The sequence below is a fragment of the Urocitellus parryii genome, chromosome 13, assembly GCF_045843805.1.
Source record: "Urocitellus parryii isolate mUroPar1 chromosome 13, mUroPar1.hap1, whole genome shotgun sequence".
In the NCBI taxonomy this organism is placed as follows: Eukaryota; Metazoa; Chordata; class Mammalia; order Rodentia; family Sciuridae; genus Urocitellus; species Urocitellus parryii.
The window spans coordinates 27,102,876-27,127,587 of NC_135543.1; the positions used below are offsets into that span (position 1 = coordinate 27,102,876).

Below are 24,712 nucleotides of genomic sequence, written 5' to 3' on the forward strand. Positions count from 1 at the left end.
AAAAATATCTACAGAGCTCTTACCCAATTATGCAATGATAAGAAAAATTAGAATATATCCAGTCAATACAATATTGGCAATAATTTGTTTAGATGTTATTCTTAAAAGATAAATAACCTTTCTAATTTAAAAATAAAAAGCATTTCAGACATGCTAAATATATTAAACATTTTATCATGAAACAGAAAACTGTGTTAAGTGCTTGAAGCAGTTTATACATGCATTTTAAAAGTCATTTTTTAATGTCATATTAACATGCTGAAATGAAAGTAATATTTTCTAATGTCAAAAAATTCATGTCTAGTAAAATCTGTGATCCTGGGAGAAAGGTAAAGACAAAATAAACATAAGCTTTTAAGATGGCAGATTAGTTAAAATTCAGTCCATCCAAAACCATATGCTCTTTTTGATGTAAGACTTAAAATACATATATATTAGCAGACACAGAGTGCAAGTGTTGTATTATCATTTCAAAGAAATACCCATCATTATAAATAAGCTTCTATATATTTTAGGGTGAAAAGTCTTGATGTTAAAAACCTATGCTTACTGGTCAAATACAAAGTTCAGCAATTCTGACAGTCATTAGACAATAAAAGTCTCTACTTATGCATATATTTTTAAGTAAGTGAACACATTTAGTCTTCCCCAAAGATAACTCCCAATTCTCATGCACCAAGTTCTGAAAAGAAAAAACTAAATCATAGTTATTTTTCAATTCAAGACTTGAAAAGGAAAAAACTTGGCTTAGTCTATTACTGTTAATTTACAATCTGTAAATATTTGGACATAGAACTGAATTTAAAAATGACAGGGCTATGATATAGCACAGTGGTAAAACATGTGCTTAGCATTCACAAAAGGCCCTGGGTTCATTCCCAGCAGGAAAAAAATAAAGCAATGACAGTTTTCCTAAGTATAGTTACGAATACAAAGAAAAATTTAAAACTGTTTTTATATTAAACTCCAAATAGACCAGCTCTTATAAAACACTGGTTTAGATTTTTCAGAAGTTATAACTTCATCAAGTAATAAAATTAACATTTTTAATACAGTCATTAAGTTAACAAATGCTAAGAGAAAGCCCAAATTTCTATTTTAAGTGAAACTAGTACAAAGCACAATTTTTAAAAGCCAGTTACATTAGCAAAGTTACATATTCTTATTGAAGATTTTCATTCTAATTTAGCTGTTTCTCATGACATTCCTACAAATCCTGGAGGGGAGACAGTATTTCTCAACTATAGGCCACATATAAAAACATATGTTCCAAGACTTTCAATCCTGTGATATTTCTTTCCTTTGACACACTCCATAGGTCTTTAACATAGCTAAGAGACATTTATTTTCAGTACAGAGATTGAAAACCAACAAACTTACTCATCAGCAATTTAAAAACCCACTGAATACATATACTTGATAGAGTAACCATTTTGTCTGTCCTCTAGAGGTACCTTTATACTACAGTACCAGACAGTACCATTGGATGATATTTGCTAGATTATTACCTTGGGTACTAGGCTTTAAGTTAAAGCACAAATTAGTTCATCCATTTAGTGATGAAAAATATAGTTAGTAGTCCTCCCGTGGTTTCAGTTTCCTAAAGTTAACCACGATCCAAAAATAGTAAAAGGAAAATTATAGAAATGAACAATTCACAAATTCTAAACTGTGTACTATTCTTAGTAGTGTGATTTTTCCTGCCATCCAGGTCAGGACATGAATTATCACTTTGTCCGGTGTATCCACAATGTATATGTTATCTGTCTATAAGTCACTTAATAGAAATATTGGCTATAAAATTGAGTGACTCAGTACCACAATTTTTTGTCAAGTAACCCTTACATAGTAGCCCATTTCTAGGCTACAATACCTATATCATTTACTTCATTTGTCTCCTCATGTAGGCATTATATCATTTCGTGTCATCACAAGAACGATGTGTACAATAAAATATATTTTGAGAATATTATTACAGTATATTGATTTTTCTATTATTAATTTGTTACTGTGCCTAATTTAAAAATTAATCATTATAATAGTTATAGGAAAAAAATAGGGTATATATAAGGTTTTATTTTTTGTGGAGTTTGTTTTTTTACTATCCCCACAATTTCAGGCATCTACGAGGGGTCTTGGAATCCTCTGACAATAAGGGAAGACTACTGTACTATTTTTCTCATACATAAAAATCACACTGTAATCTAATCTTTTTTCCCTACAATATCTTATATAGTAGGTACAGTCAACATTTGCTCAAAAAAACTAATGTATTCTTGCTATTTCAAATGTTATTTAATATTTTAACTCTAAATAAAGACTAGCAACAAACAGGTTCATTTAAATGAAATAGGTAACACTGATATAAAAACGTTCATTCTGTACATTCATTCATCTTTACTGAATTATAGGACTTGAATCAGAAGGAGTCCAGTGTTGGTAGAGTATAAATGCTAATGCTAAGAGAGTCTCAAATTATTAACTATTTTCCTATTTTAAATCAATAAATTCCCAATGTTAAATGTTATTATTTTTTTGGCCTGAACGAGTATAAAGGTGAGAATTGCTCTGATTATTATATAAATATGATTCTACATTCCAATCTACATAACAAAGTCAGACTAAAATTTATCAAACTCTACTGCTTTAGGACTGGAGATATAATGGTTCAGTGACAGTACTTGTCTAGTACACATGAAGTCCAAGGTTTGAACCCCAATACCAAAAAAAGAGAGAGAGAGAGAGAGAGAACAAACAACCCTCTGTGCTTTGTTTTGAATACTTGATTTTTTTAAAAATTAGGTATTCAAAATTAGCCAGGCACAGTGGCTTACATCTATAACCACAGCTATTCAGGAAGCTGAGGCAAAAGGATCTCACATTTAAGGCGAGCCTGGGCCAGATAATGAGGCTGTTTTAAAAATGTTTTTAAATAAACCATTTATTACTTTAGTTTTCAAAACATTATAAAATGAAATTTACAACGGGCACAATCCAAGAAGCAGACAGTTAACAATTTTGTGATAGACCTTTAAATTGTTCCGTATTATTCCCATAGAAATATTAACTGGAAAATTGTTGTTTCTCTGGGAATTCTTACATTACTGTCAACATCTCAACAAGTCTCAATAAGAATCAACAAAGGGTTGTTGTGGCTGTACTTGGGAATCAGGCATCCATCTATAAGGGGATGTCACCTGATAGGATGACAGGGGAAAATTCTTTGACCAACTAGTGCATTTTAGGTACCCTGGGTTCCAGCAGCCGCTTGATCTCTTCACCAGCATCAAGATGAGTTAGTTTTTTCATTCGTATGCAGAATTTCTTCTGTCTGCTTCTGCATCTTGGAAAAACAGCTCATGCAGGGCCTCTTCTAGGACACTGCCTATGCAGTTGCTATCACACATAGAATCCCCATCAAGTAATCCTGGAATTTCCTTGGGTGCTCCTTCAGATACCCCAGCATGAATGAAGTCAGCTTTAAAGACATTGAGGTCACTTGATAAAAACAATATTAATTCTGAAAATTGTATTTTTAATAAAACATGCTTACTCAAAAAAAAAACAGCATAAATATTGCTAAGAAAAGCCTGATAAATACAGCACTGATAAGTAGCATTTCATTCATTAGCCAAATGAAAGTAACCAATTCCAAGAGAAATTAAAAAAAAAGACTAAGATAACATTATCATTTTTCATAGCTTCAATGATTCTGCCTGGGAGCATGTATTCTGTTACTCTACAACAGACTTAATATATAACAGTAGTTTTTAGCCTTTGCTGAACATTAAGACCTGGAATAATTTAACAATACCAAAACCTGGGATGGATACAAGGCATCTGAGGTTTATTTTGTTTTAAGCTCCCTAGATAATTTTAATGAACAGTCTTGATTCAGAACCACTATATCCTTGAATATAGTGCTTTGACTATGAAATTCTTAAGAATTATTTTGGCAGCTGATCTGTAACAAATCATTATATAATAATTCTCAGCTGACTGGTTTTCATCAAAAGTTTCATTTAAAAAAAAAACCTATGGAAAAACACATAGAAGGCATACAGAATCCATATGTACCTTTGGGTTAGCTTTATATAAGCAATGATCTGTGCAGTATGTTCAAATGTATATATGCAATCAAAAAAAAGTTTTATGATTAATTGGGATATGATACAAATCGTATCCTACTCCTGTGGAGAAGTATGGCTGATTTGTCCTGCAGTAAAGAAAACCTGTTTACATATAATGCAGCTAGTTCCAAACATGTAAATATGTATATAGCTATTAATATCCAATAGAGGAGTGATTTCATAGGATTCTAATTTAGGATATGGTCCCAAGCCATACTGTTTATCCTTGAGTTAGGCTAATTTAGGTCTCTAACAAAATTAACATTAAACTCTTCATTGTCAGGGACCTATTAAAAGTATTCATTCCTCAGACCACTCTTGACAACTCTGTTCCCAGTCAATCCCTAATGCCGCACATTAGGTGTGCACAAAAATTCACTGAATAAATGATCAATGGAATCAATCAATCTTGGCTTTATACCATCTGCCTACATAAAGAAGTCATTTTGGGGGTGGAGAGAAGATACTAGTAATTGAACCCAAAGGCTCTTTACCACTGAGGCACACCCCTAACCTTTTTTATTTTTTATTTTGAGATAAGGCCTAACCAAGCAGCTCAGGGCCTCGCTAATTTGCTGAACTTGCAATCCTTCTGCCTCAGCCTCCTGAGCTGCTGGGATTCAGTCAGGCATGTGCCACCACACTTAGCATGAAGTTTCATAAAGAACTGTCCTATGAAATGGCCCTTATGTACAGGGTACTTTTGAAAAAATGGCTTATTTATCACACAGTGACTGTTTATGAAGATAAAAAAGAATGCTTCAATATCAACCTCACAAGAATAGTTAGATACAACAAGAATGTTTTAATCAGTCACATCACCTATTTTCCATGCCTTTAGGCTATGGCACAACTATTTAGCCCAATTCTACCCAGCAAATAAAAATCTCAGAAAGGTTTGTCCCTAACACCTCTCTAACTTCACCTTATTCCTTTTCCTCTGATTATTCCTTACCCTATGCTATCTTGACTTTAAAACAAAACAAAACAAAAACCCTACAGAACTAGGGAAAATAGTGTACAAACACTTGTGCAGGGGGCAACGAAATAAGTTGCAGCCTCATTAAGATGACTACCAGCAATAAACACTGATAACCAAGACATTTTTGAGGCTTTAAAAAGAGGGACACATGGGCTGGGGATGTGGCTCAAGTGGTAGCGCGCTCGCCTGCCATGCGTGCGGCCCGGGTTCGATCCTCAGCACCACACACCAACAAAGATGTTGTGTCCACCAAGAACTAAAAAATAAATATTAAAAATTCTCTCTCTTAAAAAAAAAAAAAAAAGAATGTCTGATTTATGTGGCTAGGGATGGGGCTCCCACATTTAAAAAAAAAAAAAAAAAAGAGGGACACATTTGCCCAAACCCACAGATTCCAGAACAAGAGGGCACCCTAACAGTAAAGGACAGACTCTGGATGACAATGACATGTCAATATATGTTTATCATTGTAACAAATCTAGATGTTAGTTCAGGATGGTGCGAGTGAGAAAGGCTTTTTATAAGGGCAAGGATATATAGAAACTGCTCAAATCTGCTATAAACCTAAAACTGCTCTAAAGAAAAGCATATAAAAAATTCCAGTGGCCATATTTTCACTTTAAAGACACAGGCCACTTTTATTAACACTGATATATCCTATTTTGAGAAAAAGACTTATACCAAAAGCAACATTTGTGCATTAATATATAAAAACTTAACACAGGCACTCATTTTAGAAAATAAGGTAGGAAAAGCAAGTCAAAAATAGTATCTTACTGCTTTAACCCAACAGACTGCCAAAGGTAGGATACCTACCAAACTTAAAAGCTTGTAAACTGAAGTTAAAATCCATATTTTAATATACAGAAAACTACATTTTAAAAATTCATGTTTTTAAAATACTCATTTAAATAGAATAAAAGATGCTTATGCTTGTTAATTAATATAAGACAACGCATGGTTTATAATAATACAATTTCAAAAAAAACAAGGCTGCATTGTTTAGAACTTGATACCCATTGCTATGAGAGACTTAGCATATCACTTTATTTTATTCTATTTAATTTTTCAGATGGAGGTCTTGATATGTTGCCTAGGTTGGGCTTGATCTCCTGGGCTCAAGCGATCTCCTACCTCAGCCTCCAAAGTAGTTGGAGCTAAAGGCACATGCCACAGCACCCAGCTCACCTTTGACTTAACTGAAAGTAGTTCTCAATCCTGGCTATTCACTTTCATCACCTGGGGAGCTTTAAAACTGCTAATGCCATAGGATCAGACCCCCAAAATTCTAGTTTAATTGGGATGAAGTGGGTCCATAGCATCAGAATATTCTCCCTGGTGATTTTAACATATAGCCAGGTTAAAGTGGATGAATTTTATCCACCTGGTTTGCATTTACTAAACAGTTTTTACCTGATTATTCTGTTTCAGTGTTTTATTATCAGCTTTTTTATTTAGTAAGTCTCTTAAATAGCTATCAAAATATAACCAGATTACAAAAGGCCTATAATAGGGAAATGGAGCTTTTGTCACTAAGAGAATAACTTTGTAGTCAATCTAGGAAAAGGCCAATAATGTGCTTCATGGAATTCTCTCTATGGGCTTAGGGTCTTATGAGTTCACACTGCTCAAGTTATTCTAAACAATTAAATATCCAATAGGTTAAGAACCCTCACAGATTCATAAGGAAAAACAATAGCAACAAACCACACGCCAGAGGAAAATGTGAAAACAAGAATAAACTGTTTATCAAAAAAATACAAATGGCCAAACATGATTTTTCAACTTTACTGTATTGATCAAAGAAATGCAAATTACTATAAGATACAATTCTTCTACTTCATCAGCAAGATTTTCTAAAAATAAATACTCGATAGCAAGAATATAATGGACAGACATCCAAAACTCCTGGATAGAATAAAATATATTTTATTATTTACTTATTTTTGTGTGGTACTGGGGAACGATCCCAGGGTCTCATGCGTGCTAAGCAAGTGCTCACTGATCCACATTTCCATCCTAAACATTTAAAAAGCAGTAGGAAGTATAAGGTCAAGAGCCCTAGGTGTTCATACTCTTACTCACGATAGCAAGCTGTAAAAATAGCCCAAATGACCGACATAGAAGAAGTTATAGTTAGCTCAATTATTCAAAATCCAAATATCCTAGATAATAGCATTTTGGTTAAAGGCTCAAAATATAACTTTAAAAGGAAAAGGAAATAGAAGCATTATCTAGTGACAAATTTTGTTATATATTATGGAAGGAAACATACTCAAATGTTGACAAAAGCGAATCTATGGGTGTGACTTTAATATTTTACTTCACAGTTTTCCATTTCCAAAACTTTCTACAAAGAATTTACCACTTCAAAAGAAATGTTGTTGTTGTTATTGTTTTAACTTCCAAGTAACAGTAAATTGATCAAGTATAATAATCTCTACCACAGGAAAAAGTGTGAGGTAAGACAAGAGCTTGTCATGATACATTCAGTACATAAATCTGGTGAATAATGGGTGCTGGGATCCTAGCTTCAGCAGACTGAGCTACTCTGATTTGCTCATGTGGATTGAGAGAATTAAGGTGACCTTAAACAGCTGTCTTCAACAACATCTCTGACATTCTTCAAGACAGGAAACTAAGTGAGACAACTGTCTCTTACCTATTACAATGGGTACCATTTTTGGAACCCTACTCTAGGTATTTTATCTGGTATACCATTAGACACACAAAAGCAAGCAATTATAGCCAAGACAAGATGAAGCTACCTGGGGTTCACCCTATGTTAATTATGAAATTTTTTTCCTGCTGCCCATGTACACTGATGTACATGTCTATTCACAGAATGAATTTCTTGAACTGAATGGAGTCTAACGCCCATTATTCATATTAAAAAATCAAAATCCCTCCAACAGCTTATTTTATAGAGTTAAGGAGTGATTTTACAGAGAGACTGCCCCCCTCATGAAAAATAATGCTCCAATCATGGAAATACATAAAACACACCAAAAAATCTGTAAAGATGAATCAGACACTTGATAAAAGTCATGAATAACCATTTTGACATTAATTCACTACAAAATACTACAAATTTTACTATAAAATACTCTTGGCTCATTTCTAAGTCACCCAAATGAAAGAATTGCCAGAATTATCTTGGTATGATATCTCCAAACAGATATTATAACATCCATATTCCCAAAACCTTCGAGAAGAAAATGGTCGAATGCTAATAACAAGCCACCTGTCAGTTAACTGATATTATTTTTTAAAACCTTAATAAGCATCTGTTGCCTAGATATCAAAATAAATTATTAAGCTTGATCATGCACTATATTAGTCTACATCATTATTTGCACTTTTTAAAAGAAAATGCACTAATTGTTATATTACTTGGCATAAGAGTACATTCAAGATAATTCCTTCAACTTTTATACTGCTGCCAAAATCTTATAAAGCATTTTCTGAATTATTGACTTGGTTGAACCTTGATGAAACAGCATGTAGTAAGAAGTTTTTATTTTCCCCTTGGTTTCCATTCTGTGTAAACAGCTGGATGCAAATTTCAACATCCAAGATATTCTCTTAGGCACATCCAGTTTAAGTTTCCCTGAATGTCCATGTTATTCACTCAAGTTAGTTCATAACACAACTTTTCAACAATTGCTCTTGCTATATGGTTGAACATGTCTCCCCTCTTGCCCAAAGTCATAATCAACTCAGGAAACTAAAGTATACCTAATTTACATTAAAAATGCATGATGTAAAATTTTTCAGAGATAACAATATAGACAGCTGACCTGAAGTTTCTAATATTTAAACTCTAGGTTGTTCCATCTTTGCTGCTTTGCTGCTTTGCATAATAACAGAAAAGACCATTCATAGTTGTCTTATATGAATGGCACTTCCCCCGCAAAATTATGCAGTGCCCAACATAGGTAGTCGTATACGTGGGTCTGCACCTGCAACTGTCATTTGATTCTTCATCATTACCTTAGAAAACTCTACATATTTCCAAAAGCCAAAAATTCACTAAATAGTATAAAAAAATAGAAACTATAGATTCAGATTAATTTACTTTGGTGTTTGATTAGTATACAATTCAGAATAGATAAGAAAGAGACTACTGGTGTTTTAGAGGTTTTAAACAATGGTCAAGGTAGTCAAATATGACTAAAGCATACCTAAGCTATTTAAATAAGCCAAACAGGGAGAATTACCCATGAAGATATTTATCATGGCACTTCTACAATGGGGTTCCACCTTCAAAGAGAATTCTGTCCACTCATCTTCTCCCCTTCCATAAAAGGGTCATGTATTGGGAAGTTACATAAAAACTATTGGTTAGTGGAATGAAAGACTGTTCAAGAGAGCTATCATGATCTTGATTAATACATCCGAACAGAATATAAGAATGCATGAGAACAGGATATAAAAATTCATGAACAATTTATGGGTGTTAATAAGGCTTTCTTAAAAACATTACTAACTCTAAAATTGAAATATACCTAGAACCTACCTTAGAACAACCCTGAAGTCTGCTTCTCTAATGAGCTTTATGTAAATTCCCTCTGAGTGTTTTTTATACAAGGAACTACCAAATGAATTTTCAAGAGATATTCAAAGAATAAAAAGCATTTCTAAAGAGTGCTTAAAATTCATATTTAATATTTCATATGGATGAAGCTTTTATTTGTAAATTGAACACCTATAAAGTGCTTCTAAAACCAATCATTCTTATTGATGAATTTATATAAGTTTGGTTAGTTATAGGCTTAATTAACCAATATGATTTTTCTTGAAATATCCTTTGTATATCAGCAATATGCTGTCTTTGTGTGTAGAAACAGAAAACTAGGGGGGGAAGCACAGTCACCTATAAAACTTTAGAAAACCAAAATCTCCCCCTCTTTAATGCAGCAATAAACAATATTATCATGATCTATTAAACATTAGGTAGTTTATAAAATTTTTCTAATCATCATCAGTCTTGACCAGTGAGAATTTCCCACTTCAAAATCATTCATGTATCATCTTTCTTCCATTATGAAATTTCAAGACTGTCTCTGTCATAGTACACAGTATCAGATGTGATAATACAGGGAAAGTAGAAATGTCAAACATGTAATAAATTACAGACCCTTACACCAATGACAGCTGGAACAAATAAATTTCCAACAAACTTTTAAAACTTTGGGGATTAACGGGAAATTCTGCCAAAAAAAAAAAAAAATCTGTCCAATGTGAGTATGCAACAAAGATAACTAGTTTATCATTCATAATTGGGGGAAAACATAAAATTACCATTTTAGGAGGAGCAGTTCTTAGAAAACTTTAATGAAAGACAGAACGTGTCATTTCAGACACATAAGTGCAGTGACTATATAATAAAGCAAGTTGCCTATTCCTGAGGAAAACATACTTCATAATAATGCTGAATAGTAAATGTTAAATCTAAGCCGTGCTAGAAAGGCAAAGATGGGAGTTCAGGTAATGTATTACAGAGAAAGAGACTTGTGAGAAATTCCATTACTTAAAAAATAATCTTGTCCCTACCAGTAACAACTTAAATAATTTTTCTGCTGATGTGCTAAAGTGCACTGGAAACCTCAGAAAAGGTTTGGTGTTTTTTGTTTTTTTAATTGGCCACATCTTGTTAACAGACTGCAGTCTTCAAATTTACTCAGAGCTGCAGGTCTCCTGGATTTTTTCAAGTGTCACTCATCTAACTGAGCCTGACAGCTGAGAAATGCCATCAGTTGCTTTACAGTCAGTTTAAAAAACATCCTCTACCTGGTATCTCTGCAGTGATTGTCTTGCTGCTCCCTGAAACCTCTTCATCATCATCTGAGGAGCTTGTACTTGAGTCACAAGTCAGGTCACTGTCACTGGTACTACTGTCCTGCAGCAAGTTGTACTTCTTTCTCGCAGCAGCCTCCCGTTTCTGCCTCAGTAGTCTGATCCGCTCCTTGTGCTTTTGGCTCCGATGACCTTTAACCTTGGCAACTCGGCCATTCTGTTTATCACTGGATTGCCGGTTTTTCTTGGCAGCCATAGTAGATGTTTCACTTTCAGAACGGGATCGCCTAGACTTACGCCCAACTGTGGCACCAGACACTCCAGAAGGGTCTCCTTCCACTGCTGTTTCTGCCTGGGAGGGTTCATTTTCTTCTGCAGAAGACAATGTATCTGAATCAGCCAGGTGACCACTAGAGGAAGGGGAAAGCATGCAATGATTAGAGGAGTCACTCTCATAAACTCGACCAGTTGTCGGCTTGTCACTCTCTGTGGATGCTAATTGAGACTCAGAAGAGTCTCTTCTCAGTTCCATCAACAAGCAAGGCATTGAAGAAAGAACTGCAGAATCTGCTACACCATCTTTCTGAACTTGAGATTCCAGTTCTACAGATCCGTCTTCCTCCTTGGCTGTCTCTTGTTCAGATGTTTTCGGTGGGACTTCAGACTCAATGAGTTCTTCAACTTTTCCCACTGCCTCTTCCATCTTCATTTCAGAATTTCAAGTTAAATCATGGAGCAGAGTCTAGGAAACGATATCAAAGATGCAACAGGAAAGCAACCTGTACAAAAACACACAAAATCAATAAAAAGAAATGGAGGATTATTTATTCAATAAACATGCCCACTTTCTAAGATTTTCTAACCAAAATGACCATTTTGAAGGCCTTTAAAATATTATATGTTCTTATCCATTTGCTTTAAACAGTCTGAAAATTCAAAGAGCTTAGCAAAATCCTAACAAATTCAACTACTAAGAAGGGCACATTATTCCACTATTACTAAACTTACAAAGCCAGCAAATAAATAAGAATTTTCAAGTTTAGAACTTTAAATAAATAGAAAAATGATCTTCAAAACTCTGATGTACTTAATGTGTATATTTGACTTTAATATAAATGAAAAAGAACACCTTAAAAAAAAAAAGTAGTCTGAGGGCTGAAGCTGTAGCTCAGTGGCAGAGCGCGGGCATTGCATGTGAGAGGCACTGGGTTCGATCCTCAGCACCACATAAAAATAAATACATAAAGGTATTGAATCCATCTACAACAAAAAATAAATAAAAAAGAAGTAGCGAGGTAAACTCTTTTTTACAAAACAATGCATGCTTTACATGCATTTGACAAATGAGCAACCAAAGTATGCATATCAAACCTGTCTGTACCCACAACCCTCCCGGTAAGACTGCTCAAAAGTAGCATTAAAACGAATGGCCAGATTCACTGTTCCCTCGGTCCTTCCTAGTTCCCATCTCTCTCTCATGCTGAATTTGAGTATAATGTCTAAGCAACACCCTCCCCCCCAATAAATAATGGCCTCAAAATACAGTTCAACTACTCTGTGAACCCAGAAAACTCTACTCTATGAATGACTCTAAAGGGTTTAAGAGAAGGCATCCTAAACACATTTTACACCTTACATGCTAAATTTAGAATTTAACACGCACACCACCACTGTGAATAATATAACTCTAATTAATCATGAAGAAACAGTCCAAAGGAAGTGGGCGAATGGAAGGAAGGCAGGGAGGGAAAGAGGCAGGGATAAGTAATCTTTAACCACAAGAGTCTATGACCTATATAGTGCAGATTTCATTAACTGGTAAGTTTTTAAGAGGATGCTAAGAATGTGCAACACAAGTCAATATCTTGCCTGCCCATGGAACATTACAGAGGGCAAAAACCATCATGTTCCATAAATCACAGACACAACATTAATCTAATGCTAGTCATGTGCACTGTGGCAAATTTATCAGTTGACTCTACCAAGTTACCTGATGGTTCAACTTATAATAGAAGATAACCCAAAAAAATCTGAAAAATTCTTTTATTGTTCTAACAGGCTAAGCCTTTTTGTTAATACGAACAGAGATATCCTATATCTGTTTTTATTTTTCATAGCCCTGTTCTCAACTGCTAATAAAACAGGAATTCTGATAGGTTTCCTTAATACTTTTATGAAAACCAGAACATTCATAGCTACTGGAATATTTTATTAGGTTTAAAATACTCCCATGGGGGGCTGGAGTTGTGGCTCAGTGGTAGAATGCTCAACTGGCATGCGTGAGGCACTGGGTTCCATAATCTTTAGCACCACATAAAAATAAATAAAGTTAATGTACTGTGTCCAACTAAAGAAAAAAATATTTTAAAAAATACTCCCATGGATAGCCTACTTCATAAGCATATTTGTATCATTACTAATTTTTCAATTAAATGAAAATAAGCATAAATGTTTTTCCTAACACTGTTTCAAAAGTAATGTAACACTTTTGAAAGCCAACAGAGTAAAAGTTAAAACAACAAATTTGAAGTGTCATAAATGAAGTATGTTTGCAACACAAACATGAAAAAAATTTGTCTATTTAAAATACCTCCCACGCACAAAGAATTAACCCTAGATTTTCTAATAATGAGTGTTTGATGTTGGTCATGGTGGTGCAAACCTGTAATCCCAGCAACTCAGGAAGCTTATAGAATCACAAATTCAAAGCCAGTCTGGGCAACTTAGTAAGACTCTGTCTCAAAATAAAAATAAAAAGTTCAGTGGTAGAGCATTTGCCTAGCATGTGTGAGGCCCTGGATTCAATTCCCAGCAACAAAAAAAGAAAATTGATTTTTCTGTTGATATATAACCAGGTGACCAATAGAGGAAGGGGAAAGCATGCAATGATTAGAGGAATCACTCTAATAAACTTGACCAGTTGTCAGCTTGTCACTTTCTGTGGATGCTAATTGAGACTCACTATATATATATATATATATATAAAGTGAAATACAGATTTTTTTCCTTAAAGTTAAAATACCTGAGAAATATAATGAAATGAAATTAATATCAATCATAAATAACAAACATCAAACCTCTACTTTTTTAAAGAAGGCAGCACTTTTCAAGGATGGACCTTTTCAAAATATCACAATACAATGTCCTGTTGAAAAATAAAATTTACTGCCCCATTTATTCAGAAACTGCCAAGGGGGTTGGTCCTTCCAAAGAAGCTAAGGCCTTGTTGGGGCTCTCACTTAATCTGGAGATAAGTGTCATGGAGTCCAGCACTGCCCCACCATGGTCTTCTGATCTCCCATATCACCTAGATCTACATTAATCTCCTTATGCAGGACAATGAGGTAATCTATACAGAGAATACCATCAAGGTTGTCACAAGAGCAGCTAGTAGAAATGTAGACCTTTTTGGCCTGGCTTATTTACAAACGCCCTGGCCAAAGTCTACATTGGTAGCCTCCTTGGTAACATAAGTGATGCTAAACCTGCTCTATCTTCTGGTGCTACATTAGCAAGTCCTTCTCCAGGTGAAGAGAAGAAAGTGGAAACAAATAAAGAATCTGAGGAGTCTCATGATGATGTGGGCTTTGGTCTTTTCAACCAAATTTCTTTTGTAAATGTTTAATAAAAAGATGAAAAATAAATTTGCTGAACTACCATAACTCTTATTTCTTCTGGAAACAAGTTGTGTGGGTAGACAAATGAATATAGACTTTTTCTTAAAAGAAAAATGATAATACCAATTATTTTCAATAAGGCCCATTAATCAAATGATCTTTCAAATTCCTTAAATTTAAGTATTAAATGAGATTTAAATTTCTGCTGTCTAAATAAGCAACCAGAATTGTGGTCAAAACCACTCACATTTGCCCAAATCAATCACAGAAGACTAACATCAACCATAAACAGGATACCAGTTAGCTCATTATGGCATGTCCATACAACAGGGCCACAAGAATGAGAAAGCTCTTTATATAGTGACATGGAGCAATTCTCATGAACAAAATTTAAAGGAACAAAAGAGATAATTATACAATTTGTATAAAGGCAATTATATTTATTTATGTGAATTTGTTTGTAGAAGCACAGAATCTCTGGTAATGCCAGCTGCTCTGGTAAGGAAAGAGTGGATAAAGAAACAAGAATAGAAGATTTGGTACTGTACTTAGTTTTGTACCTCTTGAATTCTATATTACAAAAAATCGTCTTTTACTCCTCTCTGACATAAAAATTTTCTGAAAAATCTTCTGAATAAAAGGGAGCTATGGGGCTGGGAATGTGGCTCAGGTAGTAGCGCGCTCATCTGGCATGCGTGCGGCCCGGGTTCGATCCTCAGCACCACATACCAACAGAGATGTTGTGTCCGCCGAGAACTAAAAAATAAATATTAAAAAAATTCTCTCTCTCTCTCTCTCTCTCCTCTCCTCTCCTCTCCTCTCCTCTCCTCTCCTCTCCTCTCCTCTCCTCCCTCCCTCCCTCCCTCCCTCCCTCCCTCCCTCCCTCTCTCTCTCTCTCTCTCTCTCTCTCTCTCTCTCTTAAAAAAAAAAAAAAAAGGGAGCTATGCTTTTTTTTTCTGGCCCTGACACCAAACTACTTTTGGGTCAGTTTTATTCAGTGAATTCTACTAGGCTTTCTCCTTATTGTACAAATTTAATTAAATCTAAGCAGGGGAAAGTCATCAGAGGTGGAAAACGAAGCTCTGACAAAACTCCCTATAGTGGAATTAAATTGAATTCCCTAAATACAAGAGGAAAAGATGTCATACATAGTTTAATTTTTCCCAATCACCAGACTACTTATTGCACAGATTGGTTTGGTTGAGGGAGGCTGTTTTTGATAGGGATAGTCAAGTAGATGGCAATAGAAAGCGATAAGATTATCAAATGGGAATTGCATCAGGTAAATGAGTTGAAAGGCTCTTGAACTTTCTGGGTTAATGTTTGCAGTGAATTTCTAAATATGCAACATATTTCTTATTAGAACAGCATTTTCTCCCATGCTGTTCTTCCCTCAATCTAAAAGCGAGACCCCTCCTTCTATAGGTATTAGAGTTCAACTACTTATGTCCCTATAACCTTACATCATTATTATTACTTGGTTCTCATCAGCCTCTCACACTCAACTGGACCACTCATTCATTCACTCATCTCTGAAATTCTTTTCTTACCACCACTTCAATCTCATATCTCCTTCTCCAGGTATTACTCTCTTCTTTCCCAAGATATTTCACTATTTTGTTGTCAGAACACAAAAGATCCCAAACTGATCACTGGGGTAATCATTTGACTAACCCTCTTTTACCACATTAAAGGTTCCAACCCTGAGTTACCTAGTGAAGCACAGAACTACAGATAATCTTTTCTACCATGGTATAATGTAGGTACTAAAGAAGAAATGATTACAGAATTTAGTTCGTTACTCCAGGAATCTTTGTTTTTTTTTTTTTGGGGGGGGGGTTGGGGGGGATGTAAACTGGGATTGAACCCAGGGGTGCTTAACCACTGAGCCACATCCCAGCCAGTTTGATTTTTTGAGACAGGGTCTCGCTAAGTTGCTGAGCTGGCTTTCAACTTGCAATCTTCTAGAGGCAAGCCACTGGGATTACAGGTATGCTCTACTGCACCCAGATCTAGGAATCTGGAGCAGAGGCTATTGCTCCACAGCAGCACTCATTCAATTCTCTTGCTAGAGTGACTTTAGTTAACAGAATAGCTCGTGATTATTTCCTGGCCGACCAAGGTGAAGTCTGTGTTGTACTTGAATCATTCCTCTAGGCAAGATGATATCCAAACAGACAAAAGAACAAGGCACATGGCTACTAATCTCACTCAGTCCCCCTTGATCTTTTGTTATTTGTTTCTGTTTGTTGTTTTTGTTTGTTTGTTTGTGATACTGGGGACTGAACTCAAGGACTTCCGTGGTACATGCCAGGGCAAATGCTCTACCATTGACCATGGTACCTGGTTGCCTGTCAAATTTCAACTTCTAACAGAACAGTGCTGGCCAAACACTTTACACAATGATAGCTAACTGACAATGTTATGATAAAACTAAACTTGACAGTAAAATCCAGGTGGAGTAGCCTGAGAGCTTCGCTTTCTAAAGTCCCTGTTGCTCCAATGTGGCAATAAAGAGTTTTTAAATCAATTCCTAATGGCTAGCCATTACCCTCCATTATCCCCTTGGATGAGAACCACCATGACAGGTCCAACAACAATCAAACCTAATTTCAGAATGGTTGATCAACAAATGCTTTCAGAGAAATTTCTTCATCAAAGGAGGAAAATGTGACAGCTATCAATATCAAAATGGAGTCATTTGTATGTGGGATAAAGGAATAGCCCTCTTTCATATGTGCTTATGATGGAAATAATACAAAGAATTCCTCAAAAATCAAAGTATTCCAGATAAGGCCCTTTCACAAGGATACTTCCATGACAATGCAGTCTCCACCAAGGAGCTAATGTCAATTCTTGCAATGAAAGTTTGCAACCAATGGTCTCTGTTTCAAAAAAAAAAAATAGTTTGCATAAACTTCTTGTTTTTGTCTTTAGAAGTTTCCTCTTTGGGGCTAGGGTTGTGGCTCAGAGTTAGAGCACTTGCCTAGCGCATCCGAGGCCCTGGGTTCGATCCTCAGCACCACATGAAAATAAATAAATAAGAACAAAGGTATTGTGTCCAACTACAACTAAAAATAAATAATTTTTTAAAAAGTTTCCTCTTTGTCATCACCCCCTTGAATGTACCTACGGTCCTCCACAGCACATTTATCAAGACTATAATTTCCTACTACTCTCAAACTCTTTGCTTTGAAAGGTGGGTATCTCTAGCATTCACTTCAGGTTGACTAATTCTAAGTAGCTTTCTAGCCTGTCCATTAGTTTCAGTGTCCACTCTCACCACTCTAGACAGAAACTCTGTCAGGTATTTCTCAATGAAAGCAATGATGTCATATTCTGTTTCTCTTCATGCTCTTTCTATCTTGATCCTACGTGTGAATCTCTTCTCATAAGGTAGGCTGGACGATACTTTCACAAAGAATTACATCTTTATATAAAAAGGTATTTTTAAATGTCCTAGAAGGAGATGGAGATGTGGTTCAGTGGTAAAGTGCTTGCCTCACATGCATGAAACCCTGGAGTTCAATCCCAGAGTTTACAAAATAAACGAATGAATAAATGTCCTATATAAAATTGGGATGGAGGAGAGATGACCACGAGGAGGGGAAGTTAAAGGCAACACGAGCTTTTTTTGTTTGTGCCATGTGTGGTGCTGGGATCTAATTTGGGGCCTTGTGCTAGGTGAAGGCTCTACCAGTGAGCCTCATCCCCAGCCCTGCAACATGGGATTTTGTGTTTTTGTTTTGTTTTGGGTTACTAGGGATTACTGCGTGTCCTGGGGGGGGAGGGGTCCCCTACCACAGAGCTACATCCCTAGCCCATTTCTTTTCTCATTTTCTTTTGAGACAGGATTTTTGGTGAATTGCTAAGGCTGGCCTTGAATTTGTGTTCCTTCTGTCTCAACCTCCTGAGTAGTTGGCATTACTGCACCAAGCCTGGTAGATGTTTTTCTCTCCTGTTAAAAAGAATTAGAGAGGCTGGGGCTGAGCACTAATTAACTTGCCTAGCATGTGTGAAGCACTGGGTTCGATTCTTAGCATTATATATAAATAAATAAAGGTCTATCAACAACTAAGAAAAATATTTTTAAAAAAAGAAAAAAGAAAAGAATTAGACCCAGCAGCTCAGGAGGCTGAGACAGGAGGATAGTGAGTTCAAAGCCAACCTCAGCAAAAACAAGGTGCTAAGCAACTCAGTGAGATCCAGTCTCTAAATAAAATGCAAAATAGGGCTGGGGATGTGGCTCACTGGTTGAGTACCCCTGAGTTCAATCCCTGGTACGAAAAAAGGACTTAGCTGAACTGTGTGTGGTGGCACATACCAGTAATAACAGCAATACGGGAGGGTAATGCAAGAGGATCACGCATTCAATGCCAGTTTCTGCTATGCAGTAAGAGCCTACTTCAAAATTTTAAAGAGGAATGTGGGGGAGACTGGGGGTGTAGATCAGTGGTAGAGAGCACCTAGGTTCAATACCCCAGTACCAAAAAAAAAAAAAATATATATATATATACACACACACACACACACACACACACACACACACACACACGCTGAGTAGAGCATGTGCCCACCTATAACCCCAGCTACTCAGGGAGGCTGAGGCAAAAGAAGCCAAATTCAAGCCAACTTCAGCCACTTGGCAAGACCCTGCCTTGAATTTTTTTTTTTTTTTTAAAGTGGCTAACTATATATGTAGCTCAGTGATAGAGTGCTTGCCAGTATCCAAAGGCCTTAGGTTCAATCCCCAGTAAGGCAAAAAAATAAAATAATGTATGCAGTAATCTAAAAGGCTAAATTAATTTTAATTCTGGACAACAAAAACGTGCTTGTTTTATTAGATGTTGTAAACCTTAAGAAACTAAGGCAACAGAAGATGAATACAGGGGTAAAGTTAATAGAATCGAAGCAGTAAACTGCCTCCATGGGAAGAGACAGGAAGTAGAAAGTATCCTGCTGAATGAGGTTATTGTGAAGATCTAGGAGAAAAGTTGAGGGAGTTTGTTTCAGGTCAGATGTCCTTGGCCAGCAAAGCTTAATACAAAATGAAAAAAAAGGGTAGGCATGGGGGTTTGCAAAACATGTAAAGGGGGAACCTGATGTAGCTCAGTGGAAGAACACTTTTTGCCTACCATGCACAAGGCCCTGAGTTCTATCCTCAGCCCTGGGGAAGGAAAGACAGAGGGGAAGGAGGAAATGCTCAGAGAGAGAGAAGCTGGGGAGGGGCACGAGTTATAACATCTGACAGAATAAAACTTCTGGGTAAATTAATTTATATAGAGTCAAAAAGAACAATTTGAAATATTCAGTTTTCAAACTATGTAGGAACCATTAACATAAACTTAAAGGTAGGGTGGAGAATGTGATTGCTCTCCCCTGCTCACCTCTCCAGTTTCCTCTGGGACATCACACACCCTAGCTCCCTCCAGCTACAAAGAATGTCACAAAAACAGAGTTTTTTCAGATCTCTGGCCTTTCACACTCATTTTGTGTTGCCTTCTTGCTGGATACTTTTCACAGAAACCAGAACAATACAGACTAGTACCCCTATTATGCGTATATTACCAGCCTTATGTTCTTCCACAGCATCTGGCACAATTTTAAACTGTCCATCACCCAAATATAAGAACATGTATTAATTTTAAGGGAAAAAAACTGTATAATCAACCCCTACCCCACCCGCCAGCTTATTTACCTCTGTTTGCAACAAGCAAAGCAGACCTTCAGGCAAAAACTATTATCAAGGCAACAAGAACCTATCTAATCTTTCACTGCCTAATGATAAACAAAACAGGAATCCCTGAAAGTTTCTCTGGACTACAAATTTTCCAAGAAGGTAGAAAGCAGGATTATTAGTTAAAGGTGAAGATGAAGGAGATGATGCCACAGTATGGTCTGAGAGTCTCCAAGGGTCCAATGTGATTAAAGGCTTGGTCTCAGGATAGTTTCTATGAGTGGGGACTGGGGAAGGTCCTGAGGTCACTGAGGGTGGGCATTCAGAAAGTAGTTCTGGTAGTTCTCAAGAAAGGGTTGTTATAAAAGCCTGACTTTGGTCCCATGCAGCTCTCTGCTCTAACTTGCTTACTTTCTCCACCACTGCTAACCATGCTGTGAGGAAATACAGCCAAGGGGCAGCTCTCACTGAGTCTGTATTAGGCCATTTGAATTTTCAGACTCCAAACTGTGAGGGTTCAATCCCTAGTATAGGAAAGAAAAAGAAGGGAGGGAGGGCAGAGAAAGAAAGGAAGTAAGTTGAGGAAACGAAAGGAAAGGGAGGGAGGGAGGGAAGGAAGGAAATAAATGGCAATGAAAAACAAGAAAACCACTTATCCATCCTCCAGGCCAGACAAGATGGAGACTACAAGAGAAAAAAAAAAAAAAAAAAAAAAAAAACACCACTAGCAAGGCGAAGCCATTTCCTCAGTGAAAAATCAAGTCACTGTTAGTGTAAGAAGGTAAAGTTCAGAATACGTTGATAATATAGTACTGATGATTTTGCAGATGAAGAACTTCACTGGACAACATGAAAGGGCATTACAGAAGGAAAGACACAGAATAGGGATGGTGCATTGCTTTCTCTAGAGATGGTAGTATATAAGAAAAAGGGTTATCTTAGGAGTTGGGGGTGTCTTCTGGTGATATTCATGAAACAAAAAGATACCCTTATATGTGTAATACACTCAGATCATGACTGAGTCAGCTTATTTCACAACCAACAGGTAGCAACTGAACCTTTAAAAACACTGTCTAAAGAAACTCATATACAGCTGGTCTTGGTGGTGCACACCTATAATCCCAGTGGCTCAGGAGACTGAAGCAGGAGGATCAGGAGTTCAAAGTCAGTCTCAGTAACTTAGCAAGGCACACAGCAACTCAGTGAGACCCTGTCTCTAAATAAAATATAAAAAAGGGCTGGGGGTGTGGCTCAGTGGTTAAGCACCCATGGGTTCAATCCGCAGTACCAAAAAAAAAAAAAAAAAAAGAAAGAAGGAAAGGAGGGTGGGAGGAGAGGAAGGGGAAATGAAACTCATATACAGGTAAAATAATGTTCATGTCATCTTTGTTTTGTGAGATACTAACAAAAATAAACATATACTAAAAATAGAATGGGAAAATTATGGTACATTACTACAATGAAGTAGCATAAAATAATGGAGACAAGTGAAAATCAATGAATCAAAATGGATGAATTTCAAAAACAATGGTAAGTCAGTGGGTAACACAGGACTATAACATCAGTTCCTGGGGTGGGTAAGGGAAACCTTGAGGAGGATCATACATTCAGGGCTAGCCAGTCTCCACAGCTTATGGAGATGCTGTCTCAAAATGAAAAATGAAGGGCTAGAAATGTAGCTCTATGGTAGAATGCACTTGAATTCAATCCCCAGCACCAAGGGGGGTGGGGGGGGGAGGGTTTCCCCAAATGTCAGTCAGAACACTGATTACCTGTAAGTGGAAAAATTGGAAAAGATTGTGAATAGACAGAGCTTTAAAAATATTGGGAGAGGAAGACCACAGTTTTTCAGTTACACTGTTGGCCAGCACAGGACTCTTCCCCATGGCCTATGCTGTCTAATTGTATTTGTGTGCAGCAGAGGTTTCACCTGGCTCCTGAGGTCCTCATCACAGGTGTCTGTATCTTGACTGGGATCTTGTATAGAAAGACCTACAGGGCATATGTCACAGGCATGGCTTGATGGTATTCAAGGAGATGCACTCCCCAAGAGAGGCCATGTGGCTGGGTGTAGTGACATATACATATAATCCCAGTGGCTTGAGAGGTTGAGGCAGTTCAAAGCCAGCTTCAGCACAAGCAAGGCTCTAAGCAACTCAGTGAGATCCTATCTCTAAATAAAAGACAAAATAGGGCTGAGAATGTGGCTCAGTGGTTAAGTGCCCCTGAGTTCAATCCTTGGTACCCCCACACACAAAAAAATGTATTAGCAGAGCAGGGAATGATGGTGCCTGCCTGTAATCCCAACAACTCAGGAGTGTGAGACCAGAAAATCAAGTTCAAGGCCAACCTGGGCAACCTAGCAAAATCCTGTCTCAACATAAAAAATAAAAATGGCTGGGGATGTAGTGCTGTGATAAGGTGCCCCTGGATCTGATACTCAGTATACCACTACCACCAACACCACTCCTACACACACACACACACACACACACACACACACACACACACACGTATGTATGTATTGGAAGGTAAGGAATTCTAAGGGCAAGTACTAGAGTGTGCAAATCTCCCCAAAATACTATTATAAAAGCAAGTCAAAATTAACAAATAAAACTATTTCAATGCTCTGAAAATCCAGTGAACTTGTAAGAAATTACAGGAGAAACCTCTAAAAAGTCAAGTTCTTTATATATCCAAGAGATTAGTGCTCTGATGTGCGATTGGCAAAAATTTATTCCCAAAACGTAGGCTCTTTTTTCACCTCACTGATTGTTTCTTTTGCTGAGAAGAAGCTTTATAGTTTGAGACCATCCCATTTATTGATTCTTTATTTTAATTCTGATAAGAGTCTTATTAAGAAGTCAGGGCCTAATCCAACATGATGGAGATTTCGGCCTACTTTTTCTTCTATTAGCTGCAGTGTCTCTGGTTTAATTCCTAGGTCCTTGATCCACTGAGTTGAGTTTTGGGCATGGTAAAAGATAGGGGTGTAATTCATTATGTTCAATAAACGGGCCAAGGAATTGAACAGATACATCTCAGAAGAGGATATACAATCCATCAACAAATATATGAAAAAATATTCAATATCTCTAGCAATTAGAGAAATGCAAATAAAAACTAATCTAAGATACCATCCCATTCCAGTCACAATGGCAGCTATTAAAAATACAAACAATAATAAGTGTTGGGGAGGAAATGGGGGAAAAAACCACACTCATACATGGCTGATGGGATTGCAAATTGGTGCAGCCAATATGAAAAAGCAGTATGGAGATTCCTTGGAAAGCTGGGAATAGAACCACCATTTTGACCCAGCTATCCCATTCCTCGGTCTATATCCAAAGGACTTAAAAACAGCATATTACTGGGACATAACCACATCAATGTTTATAGCACCACAATTCACAACAGCTAAACTGTGGAACCAACCTAGATGCCCTTCAGTAGATGAGTGGATAATGAAAATGTGATATATATATACACAATGGAATATTATTCAGCATTAAGAGAATAAATCATGGCATTTGCAGGTAAATGTATAGAGCTGGAGAATATAATGCTAAGTGAAGTTAGCTAATCCCAAAAAACCAAATGCCGAATGTTTTCTCTGATATAAGGATGCTGATTCATAATGGAGTTGGGGGTGGGGAGCATGGGAGGATTAGACGAACTCTAGACAAAGTAAAAGGGAGGCAAGGTAAGGGAGGGCACATGAGGGTAGGAAAGACACATGAGGGTGGAATGAGATGGACATCACTGCCCTAAGTAGGAGGGCATATGAGGGTGGAATGAGATGGACATCACTGCCCTAAGTACATGTATGAAGACACGAATGGTGTGACTCTACTTTGTGAACAACCAAAGATATGAAAAATTGTGTTCTATATGTGTAATATGAATTGTAATGCATTCTGCTATCATACATAACAAATCAGAATTAAAAATTTTTTTTAAAAAAGAAAGAATTGCTCTGCAAAAAGATAAGCATTAAAAAAAAGTCAAGTTTAAGATTAAAAAGAAGAAAGGGGGCCAGGGTCGTGGCTCAGTGGTGGATATGCATATGCTTGCCTTGCATATGCAAGGCACATAGGTTCCATCCTCAGTACCACATAAAAATAAATAAATAAATATGTAGTGTCCATCTTCAAATAAAACAAAAAAAATTTAAAAAGGAAGAAAGAGGAGAAAGTATATAAACTGGGCAGAGAAATCAAGTAACTATACACTGCAGCAGACATATTTCACAGATTTGTCTTAGTGATCTAAGAGGAAGAACCGTCAATAACACTTAAAGGGAAAAATATCAAAATTCAAAATGGCTACAATACTTTATCTAAAATGCCCCATTTCAACAACAAAAAATGAACACTTTCAAAGAAACAGGAAATTATGACCCATTCACAGAAGAAAAAAAAAGTAGTTGGAAAAAAATGAGTGTCCTCGAGTGTTGGGCTAAGCAAAAAATTCAAAACTTATTTTAAATATGTTCAAAGAAGGGGCT

General features: G+C 36.5%; 1 protein-coding gene across 3 annotated transcripts in view; it reads right to left on the reverse strand.

Annotated features, from left to right (window-relative positions):
* The window catches only part of Ark2n (arkadia (RNF111) N-terminal like PKA signaling regulator 2N), an 89,491-nt gene that overhangs the window by 32,837 nt on the left and 31,942 nt on the right, over window positions 1-24,712 (reverse strand). For all 3 annotated transcript variants that reach the window (XM_026414502.2, XM_026414503.2, XM_026414501.2), the window contains exon 2: window positions 10,906-11,690. In XM_026414502.2, the coding sequence (XP_026270287.1) occupies window positions 10,906-11,620 (715 nt within the window). In that variant the 5' untranslated portion in view covers window positions 11,621-11,690. The remainder of the gene's footprint in view (window positions 1-10,905; window positions 11,691-24,712) is intronic.